Below are 27,006 nucleotides of genomic sequence, written 5' to 3' on the forward strand. Positions count from 1 at the left end.
CATTTTGGAGCCTTGAAGGACACTGAGGGTTCAAGAGGTAGAGGTAAGGAGGGAGAGAATTCCAAGCTCTAGTCTTTAGGTAGCTATTGCAGCAATCCTGGCAAGTGGTGAGAAGGGGGTAGACTAAACATGCAATTGTAATGTGAGTGGCTGAATGACAGTAATTCAGATTTAGATTGTTCTTTTAGATCTTCATCTTCAAACTATCTTCAATGTTTCAAATCATAATACTTCTTAAGAAAAAAGTTAATGTTATAAACTAATAATTATTACATCTTCATCAACAAATCAACAAACCTACTATTGGCCCATGAATTTTTGTAGCTCATTAAAAAAAAAAAATCAAATGGTTTATATAGATGAGAACCTTGAAAAAATTTGCCCAGATCCCTTGGGTAGTTCTGCCTGGGGTTTTCAAAGAGTTTGATGATGCTAAGTCAGAGCTTTAAATACCTTAATGTCAGAGATGTAGTTTTGATTGTATTAAGGAATTCTTGCCATCATAGACTCACTTCTAATGATTTTCAGCCAATTGGGATGTACCAAATGTAGTCCCCAGCACACAAGAGGTCAAAGGAGAGAAAAAACACAGACTACACATCGTTAATTCCCATGGATAGTATACAGCAATACAATCATCTTTATTTAAACAGTGAAACAGTTTACCTGAGTCTGCGTCTCTCCCTTAAAGCAACCAAATTGTACAGAACCTCCCTGATCACTATTAATTACCATTACTTCTTGAAATCTCCCTATTGGATAAAATAACCCATCACTATATGCACATAGTAGCAATACAATGCAGTTGGGTTGTAATGTTCTTTCTACTATCTGCCACACTGCTCCCATGATAAACTATATGCTGGCCATGATGTTGACAACTATTTATGCTAATCCTCAACTAACATTTGATATATTGAGAAATATTTTAAAATTTTATTGATTGAAATTTTTGTTGTTGTTGTTATTGAGGCAATTGGGGTTAAGTGACTTGCCCAGGGTCAAACAGCTAGGAATTTTTTTTTCATCTTTTTTTTTTAAAATAACTTTTTATTGACAGAGCCCATGCCTAGGTAATTTTTTTTACAACATTATCCCTTGCACTCACTTCTGTTCTGACTTTTCCTCTCTCTCCCTTCACCCCCTCCCTGAGATGGCAAGCAGTCCTATACAAGTTAAATATGTCACAGTGTATCCTAGATACAATATATGTGTGTAGAACCAAACAGTTCTCTTGTTGCACAGGAAGAATTGGATTCAGAAGGTAAAAATAACCCAGGAAGAAAAACCAAAATGCAAACAGTTTACATTCATTTCCCAGTGTTCTTTCTTTGGGTGTAGCTGCTTCTGTTCATCCTTGATCAATTGAAACTGAGTTAGATCTCTTTGTTGAAGAAATCCACTTCCATCAGAATACATCCTCATATAGTATTGTTGTTGAGGTATATAATGATCTCCTGGTCCTGCTCATTTCACTTAGCATCAGTTCATGTAAGTCTCTCCAAGCCTCTCTGTATTCATCCTGCTGGTCATTTCTTACAGAACAATAATATTCCATAACATTCACATACCACAATTTACTCAACCATTCTCCAATTGATGGGCATCCATTCACTTTCCAGCTTCTAGCCACTACAAACAGGGCTGCCACAAACATTTTGGCACATACAGGTCCCTTTCCCTTCTTTAGTATCTCTTTGGGGTATAAGCCCAGTAGAAACATTGCTGGATCAAAGGATATGCACAGTTGGATAACTTTTTGAGCATAGTTCCAAATTGCTCTCCAGAATGGCTGGATGTGTTCACAATTCCACCAACAATGTATCAGTGTCCCTGTTTTCCCACATCCCCTCCAACATTCCGCATTATCTTTCCCTGTCATTCTAGCCAATCTGACAGGTGTGTAGTAGTATCTCAGGGTTGTCTTAATTTGCATTTCTCTGATTAATAATGATTTGCAGCATATTTTCATATGGCTAGAAATAGTTTCAATTTCTTCTGAGAATTGTCTGTTCATATGCTTTGACCATTTATCAATTGGAGAATGGCTTGATTTCTTATAAATTAGAGTCAGTTCTCTATATATTTTGGAAATGAGGCCTTTATCAGAACCTTTGACTGTAAAAATGTTTTCCCAGTTTATTGTTTCGCTTCTAATCTTGTCTGCATTAGTTTTGTTTGTACAAAAACTTTTCAATTTGATATAATCAAAATTTTCCAATTTGTGGTCAATAATGATCTCTAGTTCTTCTTTGGTCATAAATTCCTTCCTCTTCCACAGGTTTGAGAGGTAAACTATCCTATGCTCTTCCAATTTATTTATAATCTCATTCTTTATGTCTAGATCATGAACCCATTTTGACCTTATCTTGATGTACGGTGTTAAGTGTGGGTCAATGCCTCAGCTAGGAATTATTAAGTGTTTGTCAGGTCTTCCTGACTTTAGGGCTGGTGCTCTATCTACTGCACCACCTAGCTGCCCCCTGATTGAATTTTTAAAAAAGTATTTCAGTTCCACAGCAGGAATCATAATGCTACTCCCTTAAGATTTCTAGTCATACTAATTTTCAGGATGGAAATTTGTTTTTGTTTTTATTTTTTAAAGCTTTCTATTTTCAAAACATATGTGTTGGGATCCTTACAAACTGCTAACTCATTAGAGTTGATCTAATCTTACAAGAAGATGTTTTGGGCAGAACCTGAAACAAGGTACTAAGTAGAACTAATTAGTACAATGTTTGTGTTTGCACCTTGACTCATTGGAGTTCACAAGTATGCCAGCTTCACAAAGTAAACTTTGTAACTTTGGGAATTCACACCTCCCTTGAAGCTCTTTGGGCCAGAGAGCACTATGGGAGAAAATCCATAATCCCTCTCTCTCATATCCCACAATTCATCCCTCTTGTATAAAAGAAACAGACAGAGGCTCTCGGTCAGATTTCAGCGGAATTACGCCAGAAGCCCTCTCTCTGAGGTAAGGCAAGAGAGAATATATTTTCCACTTGGCTGGCTGGTAGCAGAAGAGAGTTCAGCTGGACTGGAGAGGAGCACTCTGGTGCAGACAGAGAGCACTTTGAGAGATTTCACCAGAATGACATGAAGAGTGGAGTTGGCTGGAGGCTGAAGAAAGCAGAGGCAGAGGCTGAAGGACAAAACCTTTGATTTTGGTGACATTTGGAGGGAGCTCTTGGAACCAAGCAGAGAGATAGACCTCTAAGCTAACCGGGCTATATTGGAGATAATAAAAGATCTGAACTTTTATCACCTGGCTGTGTTTAGAGAAGAAGAAGCTCACCACATTTTGGCGCCCAACGTGGGGCAGACAGACCCCCCCCCCCCCCCCGCTCCCCCTCTCCTAGTGGATTTCAATGGAAAAGCTACGATCCTGATTCCAGTGGAAAAGCCTCTGATCCTGATCCAGTGGAAAAGTCTTCTTGACCCAGAAATTAGAGTGAGTAAAACAAAGACATTTTGTTAAAAGAGTTAAAGTAGAATTTCATCTAAGATGGGACAGATATTTAGAAAACAGCCTGTTTCTGTTCAAGGAAAATGTTTAGAGAGCATTGTCAAAGTTATGGAAAGCCAAGGTTTAATTATAAGTTTACAGCAAATCACTGAACTTTTACAAATTGTAAAGGACATATGTCCTTGTTTCTCTCTGGAAAAGGAATTAGATCTAAATGAATGGAAATTGGTTGGAGAGGATCTTTGTCAATTCTATAATAAAAATGGGCCTAACTCAATAATTAATACATATAATGTAATACAATTGGCTATAAGAAGTTATTTAAGTGATAGAATGATGAAAAGGAAAGTACAGGAGGAAGAAGTGCCAACTTTACTAGGTGAAAAGGAGGACGAATCAGATGAGAATGGAGTTAATTACAATTCTGAGTGTGATACTTCACAGCAGGAGGAATTAGATGATTCCACATCTCATGACTCTCCCTCCCTCAATTAACCCTTCATGGGTGGAACAAGGGGAGGGAGAGAGACAGAAACACAGTCAGCTTCTGTAAAGCAGAATTTGACAAGATTAGAAAAAGCATTAATTAAAGCAAAAAATGAAGGAGAAGATATATCTGATTTTATAAACGCATATCCTGTGATTGAAAAGATCGACTCTTCAGGTCAAAAAGAGAGAAGATACACTCCTTAATTTGGGAAAAATTAAAGATTTGAAAAAGGGTTGCACTCTTTATGGGGCTACATCATCTTATGTGAAGATGTTACTGGATAATTTGTCTTATGAAATCCTAACCCCGAATGACTGGAAATCCATAGCGAGAACATGTCTAGAACCGGGACAAAATTTATTGTGGCTTTCGGAGTTTCATGAATTATGTAGGATTCAAGCCCAACACAATAGACAAACAGGAACTATTGGACAAATCACTTTTGACCAACTAGCTGGTCAAGGTCAGTATGCAGAGAGTTCAGAACAGATTTATTATCACATAACAGTGTATGAGCAAATTTCTAAGGCTGCAATAAAAGCTTGGAATTCTCTCCCTGGACAGAAAGATGGAAATAATGCTTTCACAAAAATAGAGCAAGGTCCCAATGAACCTTTTGCAGATTTTGTGGGACATTTACAAACAGCTGTAATAAGAACCATTGGAGATAATGCAGCAACAGAAATAATGACTAGACATTTGGCTAAGGAAAATGCCAATGAGGTTTGCAAAAGAATTATATGGGGGCTAGACAAAGATGCTCCTTTGGAGGAGATCATTAGACGCTGTGCCACAGTGGGCACAAATGCTTATTATGCCCAGACTATGATGAACATGGAAAGACAAGGTCCTTCTTGGCAGAGGAATTCTAGAGAAACTCGTCGATGTTTTCAATGTGGAAAAGTTGGACATTTGAGAGCTCATTGTAGAAATGGAGATAGAGTGAAAAGACAGGGTGAGAGAAAACCCAAAACCCCATGTCCAAAATGTAACCGAGGCTTTCACTGGGCCTCTAAATGTATATTGACCCAGAGGAATGAGAGGCAGGACCCAGCTCCAAACTATCAATCAAAGGACAGATGGGTGCCGACGAGCCACATTCACCTTGTCCATCGCAGAGAGATGGAGCAGACCCTTGAAATAAAGGAGAAGACTCAAGAAATATCGGGTGGTTCTGTTGCTGATTGTGCTCACCATTGAAAGAGCATAGCTGACAAGGAGACTGTTAAAAAGACTTTTAAAATCTTCAGGAATCATTGGATTTCCTAACACAAGATGAAACTGTTTTAGTTCTTGAAAAACCAGCAAGAATCATTGGGTTCCCTGAGATGAAAAATTGTTGATGAGACTTTTTGCAGTACTTCAGAGCTTACAGGAATTATTAGATTCCTGGCACATGAACTAATGGACAATGGATTGCTTATGGACTATTTCTAGGACTTATGGACATGTGTAAATTTTCAGGTTGATTCATGTTGTTACATTACTACTAGCCTGTGTTATATTGCTATGTGCTTATGTAAATTATGTATAATGCCTCCCATATTGATGGATTTATGTATACCATGTATATCTGTTACAAAGTTCTGGCCCATATTGATGGATTTATGTGTACCCCTTCAGAAACCCATTAATCTGATTTGATTTCCTATTTTCTTTGGTGTTTTCATCTCCCTTCATGAGATGTCAGGGAAGGTGTGATCACCTTTTAGGTGGGGTTCTCACCTCCTTGAAAAATCAGGGAGGTCATGACCATCCTATGTTCCAAAACAAAAGAAAGGGGGAGATGTTGGAATCTTTACAAACTGCTAACTCATTAGAGTTGATCTAATCTTACAAGAAGATGTTTTGGGCAGAACCTGAAACAAGGTACTAAGTAGAACTAATTAGTACAATGCTTGTGTTTGCACCTTGACTCATTGGAGTTCACAAGTATGCCAGCTTCACAAAGTAAACTTTGTAACTTTGGGAATTCACACCTCCCTTGAAGCTCTTTGGGCCAGAGAGCACTATGGGAGAAAACCCATAATCCCTCTCTCTCATATCCCACAATTCATCCCTCTTGTATAAAAGAAACAGACAGAGGCTCTCGGTCAGATTTCAGCGGAATTACGCCAGAAGCCCTCTCTCCGAGGCAAGGCAAGAGAGAATATATTTTCCACTTGGCTGGCTGGTCACAGAAGAGAGTTCAGCTGGACTGGAGAGGAGCACTCTGGTGCAGACAGAGAACACTTTGAGAGATTTCACCAGAATGACATGAAGAGTGGAGCTGGCTGGAGGCTGAAGAAAGCAGAGGCAGAGGCTGAAGGACAAAACCTTTGATTTTGGTGACATTTAGAGGGAGCTCTTGGAACCAAGCAGAGAGATAGACCTCTAAGCTAACCGGGCTATATTGGAGATAATAAAAGATCTGAACTTTTGTCACCTGGCAGTGTTTTGAGAAGAAGAAGCTCACCATATTTTGGTGCCCGAACTGGGACCGACAAAATCCTGATTCCAGGGAAGGCACCCAGAGAGAACTTTTATAATATTTTAAAGAAGAACAAGAACCCAACATTTGAACTCACCACATATATGCACAGATAATTTGACAACAATGACCCTTGCATAACCTTGTGTTTCAGGTTTTCTTCTTTTACCCCTTCACCCCCTCCCCAAATGGCAAGTAATCCAATACATGTTAAACATGTTAAAATATATGTTAATTCCAATGTGTGTGAACATATAAAATTCTCTTGCTGCACAAGAAAAATCAGATAAAAAAAGAAAGTAAATGAGTAAGAAAACAAAATACAAGCAAACAACAACAAAAAAAGTGAGAATGTTATGTTGATCATAACATTCAGTTCCCACAGTCTTCTCTCTGGGTGTAGATGGCTCTCTTCATCACTGAACAATTGGAATTGGTTTGAACAACAATTTGGAACTATGTTCATAAAGTTATCAAACTGTGCATACCTTTTGATCCAGCAATGTTTCTACTGGGCTTATATCCCAAAGAGATACTAAAGAAGGGAAAGGGACTTGTATGTGCCAAAATGTTTGTGGCAGTCCTGTTTGTAGTGGCTAGAAACTGGAAACTGAGTGGATGCCCATCAGTTGGAGAATGATTGAGTAAATTATGATATATGAATGCTATGGAATATTATTGTTCTGTAAGAAATGACCAGCAGGATGAATACAGAGAGGCCTAGAGAGACTTACATGAACTGATCCTAAGTGAAATGAGCAGAGCCAGAAGATAATTGTACACAGCAACAATAAAGATTATACAATGATCAATTCTGATGGACATGACTCTCTTCAACAATGAGATTATTCAAACCAGTTTCAATTGTTCAGTGACAAAGAGAGCCATATATCCAGAGAAAGGACTGTGGGAACTGAATATGGATCATAACATAACATTCTAACTCTTTCTGTTGTTTGCTTGCATTTTGTTTTCTTTCTCAGGTTTTTTTTTTTTCCTTTTTGATCCGATCTTTCTTGTGAAGCAAGATAACTGTATAACTATGTATACACATATTGGATTTAACATGTATTTTAACATATTTAACATATATTGAACTACCTGCCATCTAGGGGAGGGAGTGGGGAAAGGAGGGGAAAATTTGGAAAAGAAGGTTTTGCAAGGGTCATTGTTGAAGAATTACCCATGCATAAGTTTTGTAAATAAAAAGCTTTAATTTAAAACATAGTGATTTAGAGCATCTCCTCATATATAGAAATGGTTTTAATTTCTTCACCTTAAAATTGTCTGTTCATATCCTTCTTATAAATTTGAGTCAATTCTCTATATATTTTGGAAATGAGACCTTTATCAGAACTCTTAAATGTAAAAATCATTTCCCAATTTATTGCTTCCCTTCTGATCTTGTTTGTATAAACCCTTTTTAACTTAATATAATCAAAATTATCTATCTGGGGTTCAATTATGAGTTCCAGTTCTTCTTTGGACACAAATTCCTCAGGATGGAAATTTTAAAAGGAAGATGGTTGATAACATATAGTCCATATTTGATCATACTGTTAACATAATAGTTAGAGACCCTTAATGTTCCTTCCATTGCTTTTGAAGGATGCTCTTATGATAGTAAAAATATTTATTAACAAATATAGTAGTGATATAGATTTACAGATCTTTTAAAGTAATCAAAGAGCATTTGTGTCTTTGATACAATGGCTATATTCTCATTTAGAGGCAGGTTGGCATTGTGCACAGAAAGCTGGCCTTAAAGCCAAAATGACATAGGTTCAAACCTTACTCTGACATATACTGACTTTGTGCCTCTGGACAAATCACTTAACCATTTTAGTTCCGTGTACTAAGGTCTAAGATTATAAGTTTCAGAGAGGATACTGGCCTAGGATAGAGAGAATTTCTTCATCTAGGAGTCCATTATGCCACTAAAATCAGGTCTAGTCCCATTCATTTATTCATATATCTTATGACTAATAAAATAAGGATTGAAGCTAATTCTAATTCTAATGTACTTCACAAATTCTGTTTTCATCCCCTATCTCTATGAATAGACTAAATGAGCTTGCAGTTATAAGATTATGGATTATGTGAAGCTAGAATTTAGAATTGAAAGATATCTCAGAGATCATCTACTCCAACTCCATCTTATTATAGGTAGAATAGAAACTTTCATTTTTGTGCTTGTTTTTCTTCTTGTGTTGGCATCTTCCTTCCTCCCCTACCTTTCTTTTTTCTTCCTTCCTTCCTTCCTTGTTTGCTTCTTTCTCTTTCTCTCTTCCTTCTTGATCTTGTTCTTTTTAATTTCTTCTTCTTCTCTTCCTCCTCCTCCTCCTCTTCCTCCTCCTCTTTCTCTTCTTCCTCCTCCTCCTCCTCCTCCTTCTCTCTCTTCTTCTTCTTTTCTTCTTCTCTTTTTCTTCTTCTCCTCTCTCTCTCTCTGTCTCTGTCTCTCTCTCTGTCTCTCTCTCTCTCTCTCTCTTTCCCTCCTTCCCTCCCTCTTTCCATCTATTAACATTTTGAGGCCCAGTACAGGTACCACTATTTCCAGTAAATCTTTCTAGATTCTTTCTTCATCTTTATCTTCCAATAAAACTACTGTCCCTTTTCTTTCATTTTATTTTGTCATGTGTTCTAGATCTCTACTTTGTCTTTATTACTTTGTATCTTGTAAAAGATTTATTTGGGTATATAACTTAAGCTGTCAGAATGTAATGTCCTTGAAAAAAGAAACTGTTGTTTATCCTTTATGCCTCTTTAATGTCTCATGTCTACTAGATTCTTAATAAATGTTTATTGAAACAAATTGAATTTTAAAGTTATTAATATGATCTGATGTCTTATACTTTTTAAACTGCATATATCTATTATATAAAGACTGTCATATATTGCAAAGTTAACTTACCAATAGCAAAGTCCAAACCCTTTTAGCTATTGAAACAGAAACACTCCATCACATTGAGTAGTCAATTGAAGAGTTTATTAGAGTAGTTATACTAGATAGAACTACGACTTGTGGGCCCTTTTTATTTTCACTGAAGCAATAGCAACGGAAACAAAAAGGTAAAAGCAGAAAGCAGATACAAACTAGGTTTTTTTTTTCCTTTTATGCACATAAACTTCATCCTATCTACCTCCAGTATTCCACACCACACTACATTACACGATACCATACTATCTATGTCATATTATCTCTTTGTATTGTTCCCCAAATTTTTCTACCTCACAGGTACCTACCAAAAAGCAGCAGACAACTTTCCTTCACCACAATGTGGGTTAACTGCAGTATATTTTATAGTTAGTTCTCATTCTTCTGGAATTCATTCTCCTTTTATCTTTTATTAGTAGCTATAAATCTTTGTGTAGAAGGAATGAGAAGATAAAGATGCTAAATAGAATTTGAGCAATTTGTAAGAAATTCAGGGTATTTTTTGTACTTTTGAGATCAATCAATCAATTCACAATTTTTTTTTTTTTTAGTGCTATATCCTAGGGATACAAAGATGTTGTTCTTTCAATAAGCTTGCATTCTATTGGGAAATATAACACACATACATACAGGTTACAAGGTAGTTTAAATAAGATGAGCACTAGGAATTGGGGTGAAAGAAAAGTCCTAGGAGAAAAAAATGTATGTGTGTGTGTATATATGTGTGTATATATATATATATATATATATAGTTTATTTTAATACATGTTGCATTTTGAATCATGTTGAAAGAGAAAAATCAGAGTGAGTGTAACCGGAAACTGAGGACTTCTCAAGAACAGTCACTTGATAATTCCAGACCCAGTTTCAAGGTCTATTAATCATTAAGGCTGAGAACAAAAGGAAAAGGAAGGAGAACAAAAGACTTGCTCTTCTAGTAGAAATATCTGATCTCCTGGACCTTTATTTAACTGCTTAGAGAAGAATCTAACTATTTAATGGCCTGGAGATATTCTAAGAGGTCTATAAACTGGCTAATCTCTATTTGTTGAGGAAGTCTGAGATAATGTAAGTCTCCTTGGTTATTCTAGTTTAATGAACTACTTACCTCTAAACAAATCTCTTCTTTGTGGGGGATTATATGGTTTCTTATAAAATTATTAACTAAGGTAGATTGAACATATAACTTAGATTCAGTTTATCTGCGGAATTTGGAAAAATGAAATAGGGTAAATAGTTATAAGTACTTGCAAAACTGACCACTATAAAATATACTTGCAAAAGTTGTAAACCTTGTGAAACTGACCATCATAAAATTCAGGTTAAAATTTAACAAGTTCATGTTACTTCTAAGTATTATTCTTGTGGTAATGACTCATTTCAATCTCTGTGGAAATTAATCTCTCTCTATGGTAGAGCTCCAGTTTAGAGAAGTTTGCTTCTTGAAAGATTCTAGAATAAACACTTCTATTCTTCACTGCAGATATCTCTGAGTATTTGTAAATTGGATTTGCTGTACCACACAAGAACAAAAGGGAAAAATCATGAAAGAGATTAAAAAAATAACACACACAAGGAAAAAAGAAGTGAACATAGCATGTGTTGATTTACATTAAGTCTCCTTAGATCTTGTGCTGGATGAAGATGGCATTTTTTTTGTCCAAGGTCTATTGGAATTGCTTTGGATCATTGAACTACTGAGAAGAACCAAGTCACTCATAGTTGATCTTTACACATTCCTGCTATTTTGTGTACAATATATTCATGGTTCTGCTTGTTCTGCTCAGCATTAGATCATATAAATTTTTCCAGGCCTTTTTATACAAATCAGCTTGTTCGTTGTTCTTTATAAAACCATAATATTCCATTACCTTCATGTACCACAGCTTGTTTAGCCATTCGCCAATTGATAGACACCTACTCATTTTCCAATTCTTTGCTACCACAAAAAGAGTTGATATAAACTTTTTTTTGCACCTGTGCGTCCTTTTCCCTCATTTATGATTTCCTTGGTTTACAGACTCAGTAATGGCATGGCTGGGTCAAAGGATATGCACAGTTTTATTGCTCTTTTGCAAAGTTCCAGATTGCTTTCCAGAATGTCATTTCTCAACTCTACTAACAATGCATTAGTGTCCCACTTTTCCCACACCCCCTTTAAATTTATCATTATCTTTTCCTGTCATCTTAGCAAATCTGAAAGGTATAAGATGGTACCTAAGAGTTTTTTAGATTTGCATTTCTCTAATCAATAGTGATTTAAAGCATTTTTTCATATAACTATAAATGGATTTAATTTCTTCATCTAAAAATTGTCTGTTCATATCTTTTGACCATTTATCAACTGGGGAATGACTTGTATTCTTATAAATTTGACACAGTTCTTTATATATTTTAGAAATGAGACCTTTATTAGAAATACTGGCTGTAAAGATTTTTTCCCAGCTTTGTACTTCCCATTTAATCTTTTATTCTGTTGGTTTTGTTTGTGTAAAAACTTTTAAATTTAATGTAATCAAAGTTGTCTATTTTGCCTTTCATAATGTTTTCTAGTTTTTCTTTGATCACAAATTCCTCCTTTCTCCAAAGATTTGATAGGTAAATTATTCCTTGTTCTCTTGATTTGTTTATGTTATCATCCTTTATGTCCAAGTCATGTATCCATTTTAACCTTATTTGTATGGGATGTAAAATGTAGGTCTACGCCATGTTTCTGACATATTATTTTCCAGTTTTCTGAGCAATTTTTGTGAAATAGTGAGTTCTTATTGTAGAAAGTGAGTTTGGAGATTTATCAAATACTGGATTGCTATAGATGGAAATATAGATATATACATAAAGTGTACTAAATGAGAAGGAAGGAGCTGCTGGGTAGGGTGACCAAAAGGAATATGAGTGTGTGGCTACAAAGAAATGACACATCTGAATGTCCAGAAATTCCAGCACCAACCAATAGTTTGGAAAGTCACAATGAACTGTCATAACGTGAAGAGTAGTGCAGGATCAACCAACTAATCAATCAATAAGCATTTTTTTAAATGCCAGGTTCTAGAGTTGTTGTTCAGTAATTTTTCAATTGTGTCTGACTTTTCATGATCCCATTTGGCGGTTTCTTGGAAAAGGTAGTAAAGTGTTTTGCTATTTCCTTCTTTAGATAATTTTACAGATGAGGAAACTGAGGCAAACAGGGCTAAGTGACTTGCCCAAAATGATACAGCCAGATTTGAACTCAGAAACTCAGAAAGGTGAGTCCAGGTCTATCTTATTTGCAACTAGGTGCTAGGAATCTAAAATAAAAAACAGTATCTGCCATTGAGGAATTTATATTCTATTGAGGGGAAATTGTATGCAAATAAGTAATTATAAAATAGATACAAATTAAATTCTAAATAATTTTTTCAGAGTGAAGGGAGACACTAAATGATAGAAGAATTAGGAAAGTCCTTCTGTAGAAGTGGATCTTTAAAGGAATCTAGGTGTTCTGGGAGGGGAAAATGAAGAGGGAGCATATTTCAGGTATGGAGAATCACCTATACAGAAAGTGAAGATAGTATCATGTATCAAGAGTAGTAAGTAGGTCTATTTGTATCTTAGAGTATCTGACAGAAATACCTTCAAGTTGGGAAGGTAGACTAAAACTAAATTGTAGAGGTCTTTAAATGCCAAATAGAGAATTTAATTTTTTTCCTGGAAGCATAGTCAGACCTGTGTTATAGGAATAGCTTTTTGGTATTCCAAAAACTTCAGGAAAAAGCTAAATGGGTGTGGTGACTGGAAAAGAAGTATATGTTCATTGCTAAACAGGATTGAATATAAGTTCTTTCTCCCTATTTATAATCCTATTCTATGTTTATCAGCTTTCTTTTAGTGTGATGCTTGTAGGCAAAAATGAAGACTTTTAATGAAGAGCTAGAAATATATTTAGATATTTCCAGTATTTCCCTGGGTGGGGGGCAAAATGAATCATAATGATTTATGATAAATAGTCACAAATAAACACATTTCTACAAAACTGGGGTTTCATTCCATTTGTATTTGCAAATACCATTTTTCAAGGCTCTATTTTTTTCTCTAGTGAAGAGACCAATCTGTTTAGAATAAAAAAAATCTTTAATGATTGAAATGTTGCTACATTCACTAGAAAGTAGATATTGGGGAGAGAATAGAATAGTCTTCACAATTTACCTTAAGTCATGAGGCGTGTAATTCTTGGACCTGAGTCAATTCTTGTCCAGATCTATTTTGATTACTTGGTTTTTATAGCCAATTAAATATTTTGGTCAGCATAAAAAGTCTAGCTTCTTGGATGAAACATTCCATGCAGTAACATTAACCAATCCTTAACTGAGGAAGGAGAATCAATCTGCTTTACCAATTCCAAATCGATTTTGCTAGCCACTATAGAAGGTTCTAGACTCATTGAGGGTGAAGCTAAGGTGGCAGAGAGTAGACAGGATTTTATCTGAGCTCTTCCTGGTGTCTCTCAGATCAACACCAGACCAAGCCTCTGAACTGGCTTTGGAATGACAAAACCCACACATATTTGGAATGTAACAAATTTCCACCAGAAGATATTTTGGAAGAACTTCAGAAAAGATCTGTTTCAATCAGATAGGGGGAGGGGGAGAGAGGGGGTTGAGCACAGGCACAGCAAAGGACCCAAGGAGATATGATATCCATGTGCAGGGGAATCTACCCAGATGTTCTTGGCCAAAATACAGCAACATTGCCTACTCTCCTGATTCACAAAACAGTGGATAAGCAAAATAGCTATGAGATATCCAAAGAAAATACAAAAGGCAAATAGTGAGTCTCTGAACTGTGGTGGTCTCTTCTTTTGTAAAATATATGATGGTTCTCTGGGAGCAGATTTCTTGGGGAGGTTTTCTGGAGGCAGCCTTAGTTTCAGTTCAGAGTAATAATCACCTCAAATACAGCCAGCTGATAAAATCCAAAAGTTTATTTTCTCCTTCCAAGTTTTGTTTCTTTCCTTATCTTCCGAACTGACTGACTGACTGACTGAAGCTCTTTTTATGCTCTTTTAGAAATGTCAACTCAAAGGTTTACTCCTCCTCTGAGAGTGGGATTATGGGAGGTGTGAATTCACAAAGTTACAAAGTTAACTTTGTGTATCTCCCATACTTGTGAACTCCAATGTGTGAGCACCAATGTGTAAACTCTCTTAAAGGTGTGGACTATAATGTGTGACCTCTAATGTGTAAACTCTTAAAGGTGCAAACCCAAGCACACAAGCATTGCTTCCATCAATTCCGCTGAGTTATCACCTTGTTTCAAGTTCTGGCTCATAACATCTCCCGCTTTCTTTTGATTTAGAACATAGGTGGTCATGACCTCCCTGACTCTTCAAGCAGGTGAGAACCCTCAAAAGAAGGTGATCACGCCTTCCCTATCTGCTCAAAAAAAGAAGTGAAACATCATAAAAAGAAGGTGGCACACCCTCCCTGACTTCTCAGGAAGGGAGATGAAAACATCAAAGGAAATGGGAAATCAAAGCAGATTAGTGGGTTTCTGAAAGGGCTCGTTTGAAACAGGTATACATAAATCCATCAATATAAGAGACATTACACATAATTATATAAGCACATAGCAACACAACAGGCTAGTAGTAATGTAACAAATAACATGAATCAACATGAGAATTTATACATGTCCATAAGTCCTAGAAATAGTCCAAAAGGATTCCATTGTCCATTAGTTCATATGTCAGGAATCCAATAATTCCTGTTAGTTTTGAAGTACTGCAATAGTTTCATCAACAATTTTTCATCTCAAGGAATCCAATGATTCCTGCTGGTTTTCAAGTCCTTGAAACAGTCTCATCTTGTGTTAAGGAATCCAATGATTCCTGAATATTTTAAATTGTAAATGCAAAATCGAGCAGCCTGATGGTATTTAGAATGGGATTCCTGGGCCTCCTGAAATAAAGGCGCACTGGCTAACATAATTAAAAGGCTATCTGCCTTTGAATTCCCATCAAAAATAGGACTTGGAAGTCCACTATGTGAGTGGACATGAAAGATATAAATTTTACCTGGATATTTTCTCACTTGCTCCTGAAGTTCCTTAAAGAGCTGATATATATTAGAAGCTGCAAATTTTATTTGGGCTGCGGCAATTCTTTGTACCACACCTACTGAATAGGCTGAATCAGATATTATATTTATGTCTCCTGGGTAATAAGTGAGAGCTAACATGATTGCATACAATTCGTTCTGCTGAGTGGACTGAAAAGGAGTTCTGACTACTCTCTTTATAGTTAAGTCATGAGAGTATACAGCACAAATATTGTGCTTGGATGCATCTGTAAAGATAGTTGGTCCTTTAAGAGGAACTTTAGAAACTTTTTCTTCAAGAATCCATTGCCAATTATATAAAAGTCTGGTTATCTTTAATGGAGACCCCATGTGTAAAATTTGGAGCCATGGCTAATAAAATTTGCCACTCTGGGATGGTCTCACAGCACACATTAGTTTGTGTATTGGTGTAAAAGGTGTATATCTTATCAGGTCTTGCCCCAGATAATTGTACTGCTCGCTTAATGGCCTTTAATAAAATTCTATCCACAAGCACTGAGTAAGGAATAAGGCTTTGTTCTGGTTGTGCCAGGAGGTTCACCCACTCTAATCACACTGTCTCCTTGATGAAGGACTTGCTGTGGGTGCCTTTTGTGTGGTAAAACTGATATTTCCAAGGGTTTTTGAGTGACTCTTTCAACCACATTGGATAAAGCCAGTTCAGCTTTTCTCAAAGCCTCTTGAGCTTCTTTTGTAAGCTGGCGTGGTGAATTTAAAGCCCCTTAAAATGTCATATAATGGTTGTAACTGATAGGTAGTCAAGCCTAACACTGGTCGCATCCATTGGATGTCTCCTTTCAATTTCTGAAAATCATTTAAGGTGTTTAGCTTCTCTGTTCTTAAGGACAGTTTTTGTACTGTAAGCACCTTAGGGTATACTTCATATCCTAAATATTGAAAAGGAGCATGTCTTTGAATTTTCTCTTCAGCTATGTACAATTTGTAGTATCTTAGTGTTTCTGTGATCTTTTGTAGGCATGCTTCTAGCATTTGTTCCTCAGGTGCACATCCCAATATAGCATCCATATAATATAATAGCATAACTTTTGGAAATGCTTTTCTTACTGGAGCAAGAGCAGCAGCAACATACATTTGACACATAGTGGGGCTGTTTTTCATTCCCTGTGGCAAAACTGTCCATTCATATCTTTTATAAGGCTCAGCTAAGTTAACGCTGGGCACTGAAAAGGCAAATCTTTTCATATCCTCCTTATCCAGAGGGATAGAATAGAAACAATCAATATCTATGACTCAAAGAGGCCATTCTCTAGGCAACTGAGTAGGAGATGGAAGTCCAGGCTGAAGAGTTCCCATAGTTTCCATCTGTTCATTCACTTTTTTTAAATCAATGAGCATCCTCCATTTTCTAGATTTCTTTTTTACAACGAACACTGGGGAATTCCAAGGACTTAGAGAAAGTTGTAAGTGTCCTTGTTCAAGCTGCTCCTGTAGTATATTTAATAAGGCCTGACTTTTATCGCTACCTAAGGGCCACTGTTCTATCCACACTGGTGTATCAGTTTTCCATTGGATAGGAACAGGTGAAAGGGTTGGCAGGCCTTCAACAGCAGCCCTGCTTAAAAAACCGAAGCACTCATTTTTAACCCTAATTGCTGTAAAACATCTCTTACCCACAGATTGATGGGGATTTTTTCAACTATAAAAGGAGTAAAAACTCCTGTTTTGCCTTCAAAAGTCCATCTCATAGGGGCAGCACTAACTTCAGCTGCTATTGATCCTCCTACTCCAGACATGTAGGTGTCTGCTTTAATCTTTGGCCAGTGACTGGGCCAATTGGCACCTCTAATGACTGTACAATCTTCACCTGTGTCTACCAATCCTTCTAATGGTAGGCCATTTATATAAATTGTGAGCATAGGTCGGTCAGCTGTTACAGCTGCTGTCCAGTATATTCCTGGATTTTGTGGTCTGGAGTCAGAATCTGGGTGACTATCACCAGGTTGCTTATTAGGATTCTGTATGAGTAAATTTGATGCTACTACTTCTCCTAGGTGATAAGTCACACATTGTCTACCTGTATTAGTTACTGGGATATTATGTACACATTTCCCAGTTTCCCACATCAGTGTGTGGATGGACACTGTTTTGTACATATAAAAAGGAGGTGAAATAGTCAAGCCTACTGTGCTGGAGGTAAGGGATCCATAGGCTGGAGAGGAACAGATTTCACCTCTCCAGGGGGTATCTCAGTTGTCCCAGCTGCATACAGCTCTATTCTCCCCAATTGTAATTCCTTTCTCCCATCAGGTTGCTTCCTGGCTGGTTGACTGTGTAATCCTCTTCTCCCATCATATGGCTTTCTAGCTGATTGGTCATGTCTGGGTACTGAACTTGTAGGCACTCTCTGGGTGCACCATTGGCTGCCATCATGCCCCAAGTGTCTTTTGCCTTGGGCCCTGGGGCTGGGCCCCTCATCCCGTTTTCCTGAATCTGTCTACATTCTGAGGCCCAATGGAAGCTTCTGTTGCATTTTGGACATGGGGTATTGGGTCTTGTTCTCCCACCCTGTTTTCCCATTCTATCTCTATACCAACATTGAGCTTTCAGATGCCCTACTTTTCCACACTGAAAGCATCTACGAGTCTCTCTGGAAATCCCTTGCCAGGAGGTACTCTGTCTTCCCATGTCTGGATTTTGGGAAGTCTGCATCATAGCCTGGCTATAAAAGGCACAGCATCTTATGAGCTCCTCTAAAGGAGCATCCTTGTGCAGTCCTAATATAATTCTTCTGCAAACCTCATTAGCATTTTCCTTAGCAAGTTGCCTTATCAAAACATCTGTTATTGCATTTTCTCCATTTGTTCTTGTGATAGTTGTCTGCAAACATCCCACCAAGTCAGCAAAGGGTTCATTTGGCCCTTGTGTTATTTTTGTGAAGGCCCCACCCTTGTCATCTTTATTGTGGAGAGAAGCCCACGCTTTGATAGCATTAGCAGCAATTTGCTCATATGCTGCTATAGAATAATTAATCTGTACTGTAATGTCTGCATAGGAACCTACACCTGTTAGTAGGTCACAGGTGATTGAAGCATGAACTCCACTTTGACTGTTTTGTTGGGCTTGTATCCTACAGAGCTCAGTATATTCAGAAAGCCATAAGTAGTTTTGTCCAGGTTCTAGGCATATCTTTGCTATAGATCTCCAGTCATTAGGGGTCAAGATTTCAAAAGCCAAATTCTGTAATAACATCTTAACATAAGCTGATGTAGCCCCATAAAGAGAGCAAACTTTTTTCAAGTCTTTGAGGATTTCTATGTCAAAAGGAGCGTATCTTCTACTTTCTTGACCTGAAGAATTAAACTGTTGAATTACAAGAAAAATGTGGTGTTGGAATTCTGATACATTTTTCCCTTCCTCTTTGGCCTTAATTAGTCCCTTTTGCAATCTACTCATGGGAGTAGCTGGATGCAGCGGGGGAAGTGCTGGTGCTGTCACTGCCCCTCCCCCCCACTACTCCTCCTCCTTCCATCCCGGAGGGTGGAGTTGATGGAGGGGAGTCAATTACCTGCTCCTTAGGTGGGGCTGAAGCTGCCTCAGATTCACCACACTCTTGAGCCTCACTTAAGTCTCCATGCCCTGTGGGGATATGGTCATTAATCTGTTCTTTGTCTTCCTCCTTTATCTCAGGCTTCCCCATTTGGCTATTCCTAGAGTTTTTTCCTTTTCTTCTAGAACTTATAAGGTATTTTAAGGCCAACTGTATCATATTTTATAAATAGAATGCCTCGATGGAAATTCAATGAGGACCGTTTTCATTGTAATATGTGGAGAGCTGTTGACCAATCAATGCCCAGTTATCTAGAGAGATTTGCTCTTCCTCTAAGAACCAAGGGGAGGTGCGTTTTAATGTACCCAGAAGTCTAGCTGTCTGTTCCCAAGTTATAAGTAGCACTTGATCTTTTATCAGCTTAAGCAGGCTTTCTATAGCACCACTTCTGGGTGGGAGTGGGGGTGCGGGGGTTGGGGTGGGGGATGGAGAATCTTTACCTAGGATCTGTCCCATTTCAGCCAGAAAAGGTTACTAGTTTAGTCTTTAAGAAAATAAGTTCCCTGTTTGTCTTATACTCACCTAAGTTCCTGGTCACTGGAGACTTCTTCAGTGAAAGTAGGGTCCTTGGTTCCCACGCTTGGGCGCCAAATGTGGTGACCGCATATTTAAAATCAGTCGGAGTCAGGAATTCAGGTTAAGGGAAAAATCTTCAATCTTTATTCTCAGTAGAGGTGAGGGGGAATTGCGATAGCAATATGGGCAAGAAAGATTGCAATAGCAATATGGGTAGCTGCGACAGGAAGTCAGCTAGCAGAGGGAGTTCTGAGCTGAAGGGCCATCGCAATGGCAATGCGAGCAGCTGTGACAAGACGCCAGCCAGCAGTCTCTCCTTCCCCTTCCTTTTCCACTCCCCTGTCTCCACCCACCAAAATCATCATTTCCTATACAACACATCAGGACTTGCACAAAGAGTGGGAGGGGGCCATTCTTTCTCCAAGCTTATATATTGATAGAGTATGGTCCAATTACTATTTAGCCTCATGTGCTTGGGACCTCAGTGCATCAACTCAAGCCTCAGCCCATTACAAGATACTATGATACACTACTGTATGTCCCATCTTCTTTGAGGAGTTCTAACAGTCATTCATGGCCATTATCTCATTGAGCCTCACTATACCTTTGTGAGGTAGATATAGTATATGGAAAGTATCACTGTATTACAATATAAATAAGCCAGTCCTAGTTTGGGAATGATGGCCCATGCCAAGAAAAATTTTGTGTAGTTTTTTTTCTTTTTTTTTTTTTTTAAAGCAGCTCCTTTTATTATGATTTAAAGAAAAGTGGATATCTCCCTTACCCTCACTCCCACTGCAGCCTCCACTCATTACATTTCTTTCTTTTTTTTTTTTTTTAAATAACTTTTTATTGATAAAAACCATACCAGGGCAATTTTTTACAACATTATCCCTTGCACTCACTTCTGTTCTGATTTTTCCCCTCCTTTCCTTCACCCCCTCCCCCAGATGACAAGCAATCCTTTACACATTGAATAGGTTATAGTATATCCTAGATACAATATATGTGTGCAGAACCAAACAGTTCTGTTGTTGCACAGGGAGAATTGGATTCAGAAGGTATAAATCTGGGAAGAAAAAAAAAATGAAAGCAGTTTACATTCATTTCCCAGTGTTCTTTCTTTGGGTGTAGCTGCTTCTGTCTATCATTGATCAATTGAAACTGAGTTAGATCTCTTTGTCGAAGAAATCCACTTCCATCAGAATACATCCTCATATAGTATCGTTATTGAGGTATATAATGATCTTCGGTTCTGCTCATTTCACTTAGCACACTCATTACATTTCAAAGCTCAGACCTGCTGGAGGCCAGCTGAACTCAGAGTAATACAACAATTGGGTTTCTGGTCTGTGTACTTCTTTGACCATAAGATCAATATTGATAATTGGGTTAAAGTACCCAGTAAAATACAGTTGCAAATAAACTGAGAAATAATAGGCCAAAGAATGACCACAAAAAGTCCCTATGCTGATACTTTCCAAAAATGGCTCAACATTATATAAGAAACAGTTTTCAAGTCATTCCTTGACCAAATCCTCCAAAAGGAAAATAACTCCAGAGTAGAGAGCAACATGGCATTAATAAGAAACCATGAGGTCCAGTAGTACATCCTGCTAATCCCAAATTCAGCAATTAATTGACATGGAAGGAAAGAATATTTAACAAGGAATTCTCTCCATTACTTCCAAATGGGCTCTTTAAAATTTTCAAACTTTTAGTATATGAATATTATGCATTATTATTGCTCTATAAGAAACGATCAACTGGATGATTTCCGAGAGACCTGGAGAGACTCACGTGAACTGATGCTAAGTGAAGTGAGCAGAACCAGGAGATCATTGTACATGGCAATAGCAAGATTATATGATGAGCAATTCTGATGGACATGGCTCTTTTCAATAATGAGATGATTCAGGCCAATTCCTACGGTCTTGTAATGAAGAGAGCCATCTGCACTCAGAGAGAGGACTATGGGAACTAAGTGTGGATCACAACATAGTATTTTAACTTTTTTTTGTTGTTTGCATGCATTTTGTTTTCTTTTTCATTTTTTCCCTTTTTGATCTGATTTTTCTTGAATATTATGATAATTATGGAAATATGTATGTAAAAGAATAGCATATGTTAAACATATATTGGATTACTTGCCATCTAGGGGAGGGAGTGGTAGGAAGAGGGGTAAATTTGGAGCACAAGGTTTTGCAAGGGTGAATGTTGAAAATTATCTATGCAATATGTTTTGAAAATTAAAAGCTTTAATAATAAAAAATAAAACAAAAGTTTTCAGATTTTGTGATGATACTCTTTTTCTTATATAGGGTACATTGTATGGATGAAAGGTAAGAAAGTTTCTGCATAATCAAAGTACAGATACAACATACTGAATCTTGGGGAGTTCTTCAGGGCATATAACAGGAATAACTTTTCCTGGGTTGACAGCTTTGTGCCAGGTGCTACACCTGGGGGCAGCAGGGTCTTACTTTCCCATGGTCTTCAGTGCTCATCTGGACAGGACCAGCGTGTTCATCAAAGAGAATCACAAACCAGAAGAGATGAAATCAAGATGCTCTTTATTACGGCACATTCGTTCACAGCTACATCCTTACCTGTCTGCCTTCTTCTCCAGCTCCCTCTTTTTATCCTCAGCCCTGCACCCCAAACCTGAGGAAGTACTTTATGTGTGATGTGAATCAGGAAGGGCCCAGAGCTCACTTCCTGATAACAGAGCCAGTTCTCAAAACATAAATATTTCAGGACACTGTGACTATTTGACCTGGACATGGGTTACAGCAACCTCATAATGTTCCGGGTCTCATGTTTGTCAGGGAACTGCATGTAATATTTCCCTGTTCTCGAGTCAGCACAAACTTCAGAATGGGGTCCCAGACCTCTGGGCTCCAACAAGTTTGCATTACCCAAAGATCCTTTGGGGACTTTACTTTTTTTTTTTGTTTGAAGAACTTTTTTTTTTTAATTTTTAAAATTTCTTCACCCTTGCAAAATCATGGATCTCAATTTGCCCCCTTTCCCCTCCCCACCTCCCCTAGATGACAAGTAGTCCAATATATGTTAAACATGGTAGAAAGATATGTTAAATACAATATATGCATACATATTTATACAGTTATCTTTGCAGCACAAGAAAAATCAAATCAAACCAGAAAAAAATTAGAAAGAAAATAAAATGCAAGAAAACAAAAAGAGTGAAAATGCTATGTTGTGAACCACATTCAGTTCCCATGGTCCTCTCTCTGGGTGTAGATGGCTCTCTTCATCAATGAACAATTGGAATTGGTCTGAATCATCTCGTTGAAGAGAGCCATGTCCATCAGAATTGATCATTGTATAATCTTGTTACTGTGTACAGTATCCTCTGCTCATTTCACTTAGCATCAGTTCATATAAGTCTCTTCAGGTCTCTCTGAAATCATCCTGCTGGTCGTTTCTTACAGAAAAATAGTATTCCATAACATTTATATACCATAATTTGTTCTCCAACTGATGGGCATCCACTTAGTTTCCAGTTTCCTGCCACTACAAAAAGGTCTGACATAAACATTTTTGCACATATGGGTCCTTTTCCCTCCTTTAAGATCTCTTTGGGATATAAGCCCAGAGCAAAGGGTATGCACAGTTTAAAAACTCTTTGGGCAGAGTTCCAAATTGCTCTCCAGAACAGCTGCACCCATTCCACACTTCCACTAATAATGGATTAGTAAGGGACTTTACTCTTATAAATTCTGACACACTTCAGTTCCATTATTATGGCTTTTCTGTGCTACAATTCTCTGTTATATAAGGATTTTGAAAAATCTTCATCTGTCAATGTTAAAAGCATTCTGCCATTAACTCTTGCAGATAAAAATCTTTCTGTATAAAGAGAGAGGCCCAACGGCCAAGTTGCTTTAGCCAAAAGATGACTTCTTCAGTTGTCCATTTTGCAATAGATTTGTGAATAAGCAGGACATGCTCTGATTCTCTAGTGTTTCAGTGATATACAAGTAGAACCATTGCAGTGTTGGAGCTAGTCCCACTCAGATCTGAGCATCACTCCTCTCTACCTTACCCTCTGCCCCCAGTGCCCAAGAACCTAAATTGTTAATATATTCTCCCTCTTCAGTTTTCCTGCTAGAGAACAAGTTCCCCTAATTTGTATATATAGTGTCCTCCTGCCCTCATCCCAAACCTAAGCTCCTTCAGATCAGAGTCTATTTCATGCCCCTCTCCCCAAAATAGCATCTATTTTCTAGCTCTAGAAACTGGATTAACCTAAAATTAAAATGACTTGTCCAGTCCAGTCACCAGTCACACAACTGATGAGTATCTGAGAGAATTCAAGTCCAGGGTTCCTGAATATCCAGCATTCATTTCCACTATATCAAATCATTTTTCATTCTTCCAGAATATATCTAGATGGCATCGCTTTGTGATGCCTAAAAGTTATAAGTTGAACTTATTAGCACGTAAAAAGAAAGCAAGCTGTATGTAATTGAGATTCTCACTTTCATAAATAATGCCAATTTTCTCAATCAATGGGGGAAAAAAGGGAAAGGAAAAGGGAGAAGGATGAATAAAAGAATGTGTATTAAGGGAGAAACTAGTCCTATGCAAAATGAACCATAAGGATGTACAAAAATATTTATATCTCTTTTTGAGCTAGCAAAGAATAATGGGAATTTAAGGTGGTCACATGAAGATCAAAAGAAGACAAGAACACTCCCAAGATTTTTTTGAAGAACTTTGGAATTAACTTAATGATGTTGAGAGAGACTGGCAAAAGACTGCCCAGGATGGTGTGTCCACATCAAAGAAAGTGCTGTGCTCTATGAGTAAAGCAGAATTGTAGTCGTTCAAAAGAAATTTGAGATGAACAATTTTAGACATTTGTACTTCAAAAAATTTTTTTATAGCTTTTTATTTTCAAAATATATGCAGAGAGCTTTCAACATTCACCTTTGCAAAACGTTGTGTTCTGATTTTTTTCTCCCTCCCTTTCTTCCATTCCTTCCCCTAATTTAATGAAATTCCCAGCCACCTCAGTGTTCAGGAGGTATGTTCATTTCTAGCATATTCAATAAATCAAGAATGAAAAGAAATTAAAGCAAATTGAAAGAATGTTGGACTAACCCTTCTTCTAAGCAAATAATCTCAAAATCTTTATTCATTCTTCTATCATTTGTAAAACTTGTTTAGACTAGCTTTCCCTCTAAAGTAGTGATTAAAAAAAGGAAAGCATGCATGAGCAAGGACAATGGTAATATTAAGTCAGTTTTAAAGATTTATGGTATTTTTTTAACTCATGATAAAAAAGCTGAAAATTAAACTCTCAAGCTAAATGTTATTTCTCATACAACATTCCTTAAATACTAATCTCTGTCATGACATTTTCACTTTAATTATTATGCACTTTCCTTTTCAATTTTTTAATTTTTATTTATTTTTCAAATAAATTGTCTTGCATAGCTTATGCTATACTTCAAACACATTAAAACAAATTATTTTAAAATTACCTTTTACTAGCTGGAAAAATGTTTATTCAATAATGTTTCCACTGATCTACACATTTCTTACATTCTAAATGTCAAATATTTGTCACCTTACTTACAATATAAGAAACTTCTCTTTCTAGAGAAGAGCCTTAATGTTCTTCTATTTCAAAACTTGATAAAATCAATATAAAATTTAGCTAAAAAATACTAGATAGTAGTAGTCTGTCATGAAATAAAATGTTTTTGTTTATTATTATTATTGCTTATTACCAGATAGAATAGTGTTTTCTTTCCAGACCAGGAATTTCATTATTAGTGGGAACACACAGTGAGAAAACTTTATCAACTATTAATATAAATATACAACTGAGTCTTGGGAGGACTGCTGAGGACACAGATGGAACTAGAACTTTGCTTCTCCTGAATTCAAAGCTAAACATCTGTTCTACATCACTCTGACTCTCACTTAATGTACAGCAGTCAAAATAATGTACAAATGACCTTAATAAATTAAAATAATCATATGAGTTAACTGAAAGTAATATTACAGGATGAAATCTCAGTGTCTGATGCAAAACACACCAAGAAAAAGCATCTGATCATAGAGCTGGAGAAGCTTTCTCTTTGTCTAGATACAAACATGGCACTTATATGGAAAACTGAAAAAAGTAACTTTGAAAAATAAAGTAAAAACAAAGAAAATTTAGAATTATTCAGAGTGAAAAAATGCTTCAATTTACAATAAATCCAACACATAATTTCTAGATAAATAACTGTACTGTAAATCCCAATAACAATTACATATAGACAAGTGCGATGTTTGCTTATGATTCGCTCCTCCAGATATGTCCTGGTCCAGACTTGTGATTTCCTTGATAAGAGAAACTTCTGGTTTGGAGGCTCCCAACATCATTGTGGATCAGCAGCTCATATTGATCTTAACAGAATTTGACTTGTGGAAGTACCTAGGGTAGGGAGGGATAAAATGATTTGCTTTGGTCACACAGCCAGAATGTCAGAGGCAAGAATTAGACTCTGGTCTTTTGGATTCAAAAGATCAGTTCTCTATTCATTGCTTTCACACTGATTCTCACTGCTGTTATAGATGTCAGAAAAGATTTTCTTAAGTAAAATATTCTCAATTCTCTAAGAATTAGGTGTGAGAGAGGAAGAATTCAATGGTTTGACTATATTATCAAATAAACCAGAAAAAATGTACCATTTTATTTGTTGAATGTTTAAAATTAGTAATCAATTAAATATTTTACCAACAAAAGCTATGCCATTCTTGAAGGGTCAGATATCTTTTTTTATGACAATTTAGGATGGAGTTGCAGCAAGCTTCATAAATTAAAAATTATGCCTTCTCTATTGTTCTTATAGCAGCTGCAAGATGATAAAATTACAGTTTAAAAAACATTCTGTGTTTGGGAATTAGAATTTTTGGAGCCAAAAATATCATATTTCAAATAACTAAAATCTTATATTTTTATAGGTAAAACCAAATATAACTTAAGACATAAATATACACAAAAATGATAATTATTCCTGTTTGAATATTAGGGTTTAATTTTTTTTTGACAGACACAAAAATAGAGCTTCTTATTTTCCTTAAGCAGAATAATTTAAATTTAGGATCTAAGGAATAAATGCCCTAATGAAAACTTTTATGAAATCAATGTTTCTAGTTTAAAAGGCATTTTTAAAAGTCTGTATTTGTTGGTATACATTATTATAACCCCAGTGCAATAGCTTTCCAGAGAGTTCAATAATTATACAATTTAACACCTAAATTTTCAATGAAACATATGAATATATCTATATCTATATTTATATATATATATATATTCAAGTAGAGCAAAGGTTTAAAAAGCAATGAATCTAAAGAATTAAAGAAAAAATAAATTAAAAAATGAAACAAAGTATGTGATCTAGCATAATTTCTAAAGGAATAAATGCTTTGTGTTTTCTGAT

General features: G+C 36.6%; 1 protein-coding gene and 1 pseudogene across 1 annotated transcript in view; both read right to left on the bottom strand.

The window, feature by feature from the left end:
- The window catches only part of LOC127547181 (uncharacterized), a 33,674-nt pseudogene extending 10,120 nt beyond the window's left edge, over window positions 1-23,554 (bottom strand).
- Window positions 23,555-24,087: 533 nt separating this feature from the next.
- Window positions 24,088-27,006, bottom strand: part of LOC127547192 (uncharacterized) — a 30,251-nt gene continuing 27,332 nt past the window's right edge. Inside the window, exon 3 of the mRNA XM_051974008.1 lies at window positions 24,088-25,997. Coding sequence (XP_051829968.1) covers window positions 25,952-25,997 — 46 coding nt within the window. The 3' untranslated portion in view covers window positions 24,088-25,951. The remainder of the gene's footprint in view (window positions 25,998-27,006) is intronic.

This window comes from Antechinus flavipes, chromosome 1 (genome assembly GCF_016432865.1).
Source record: "Antechinus flavipes isolate AdamAnt ecotype Samford, QLD, Australia chromosome 1, AdamAnt_v2, whole genome shotgun sequence".
In the NCBI taxonomy this organism is placed as follows: Eukaryota; Metazoa; Chordata; class Mammalia; order Dasyuromorphia; family Dasyuridae; genus Antechinus; species Antechinus flavipes.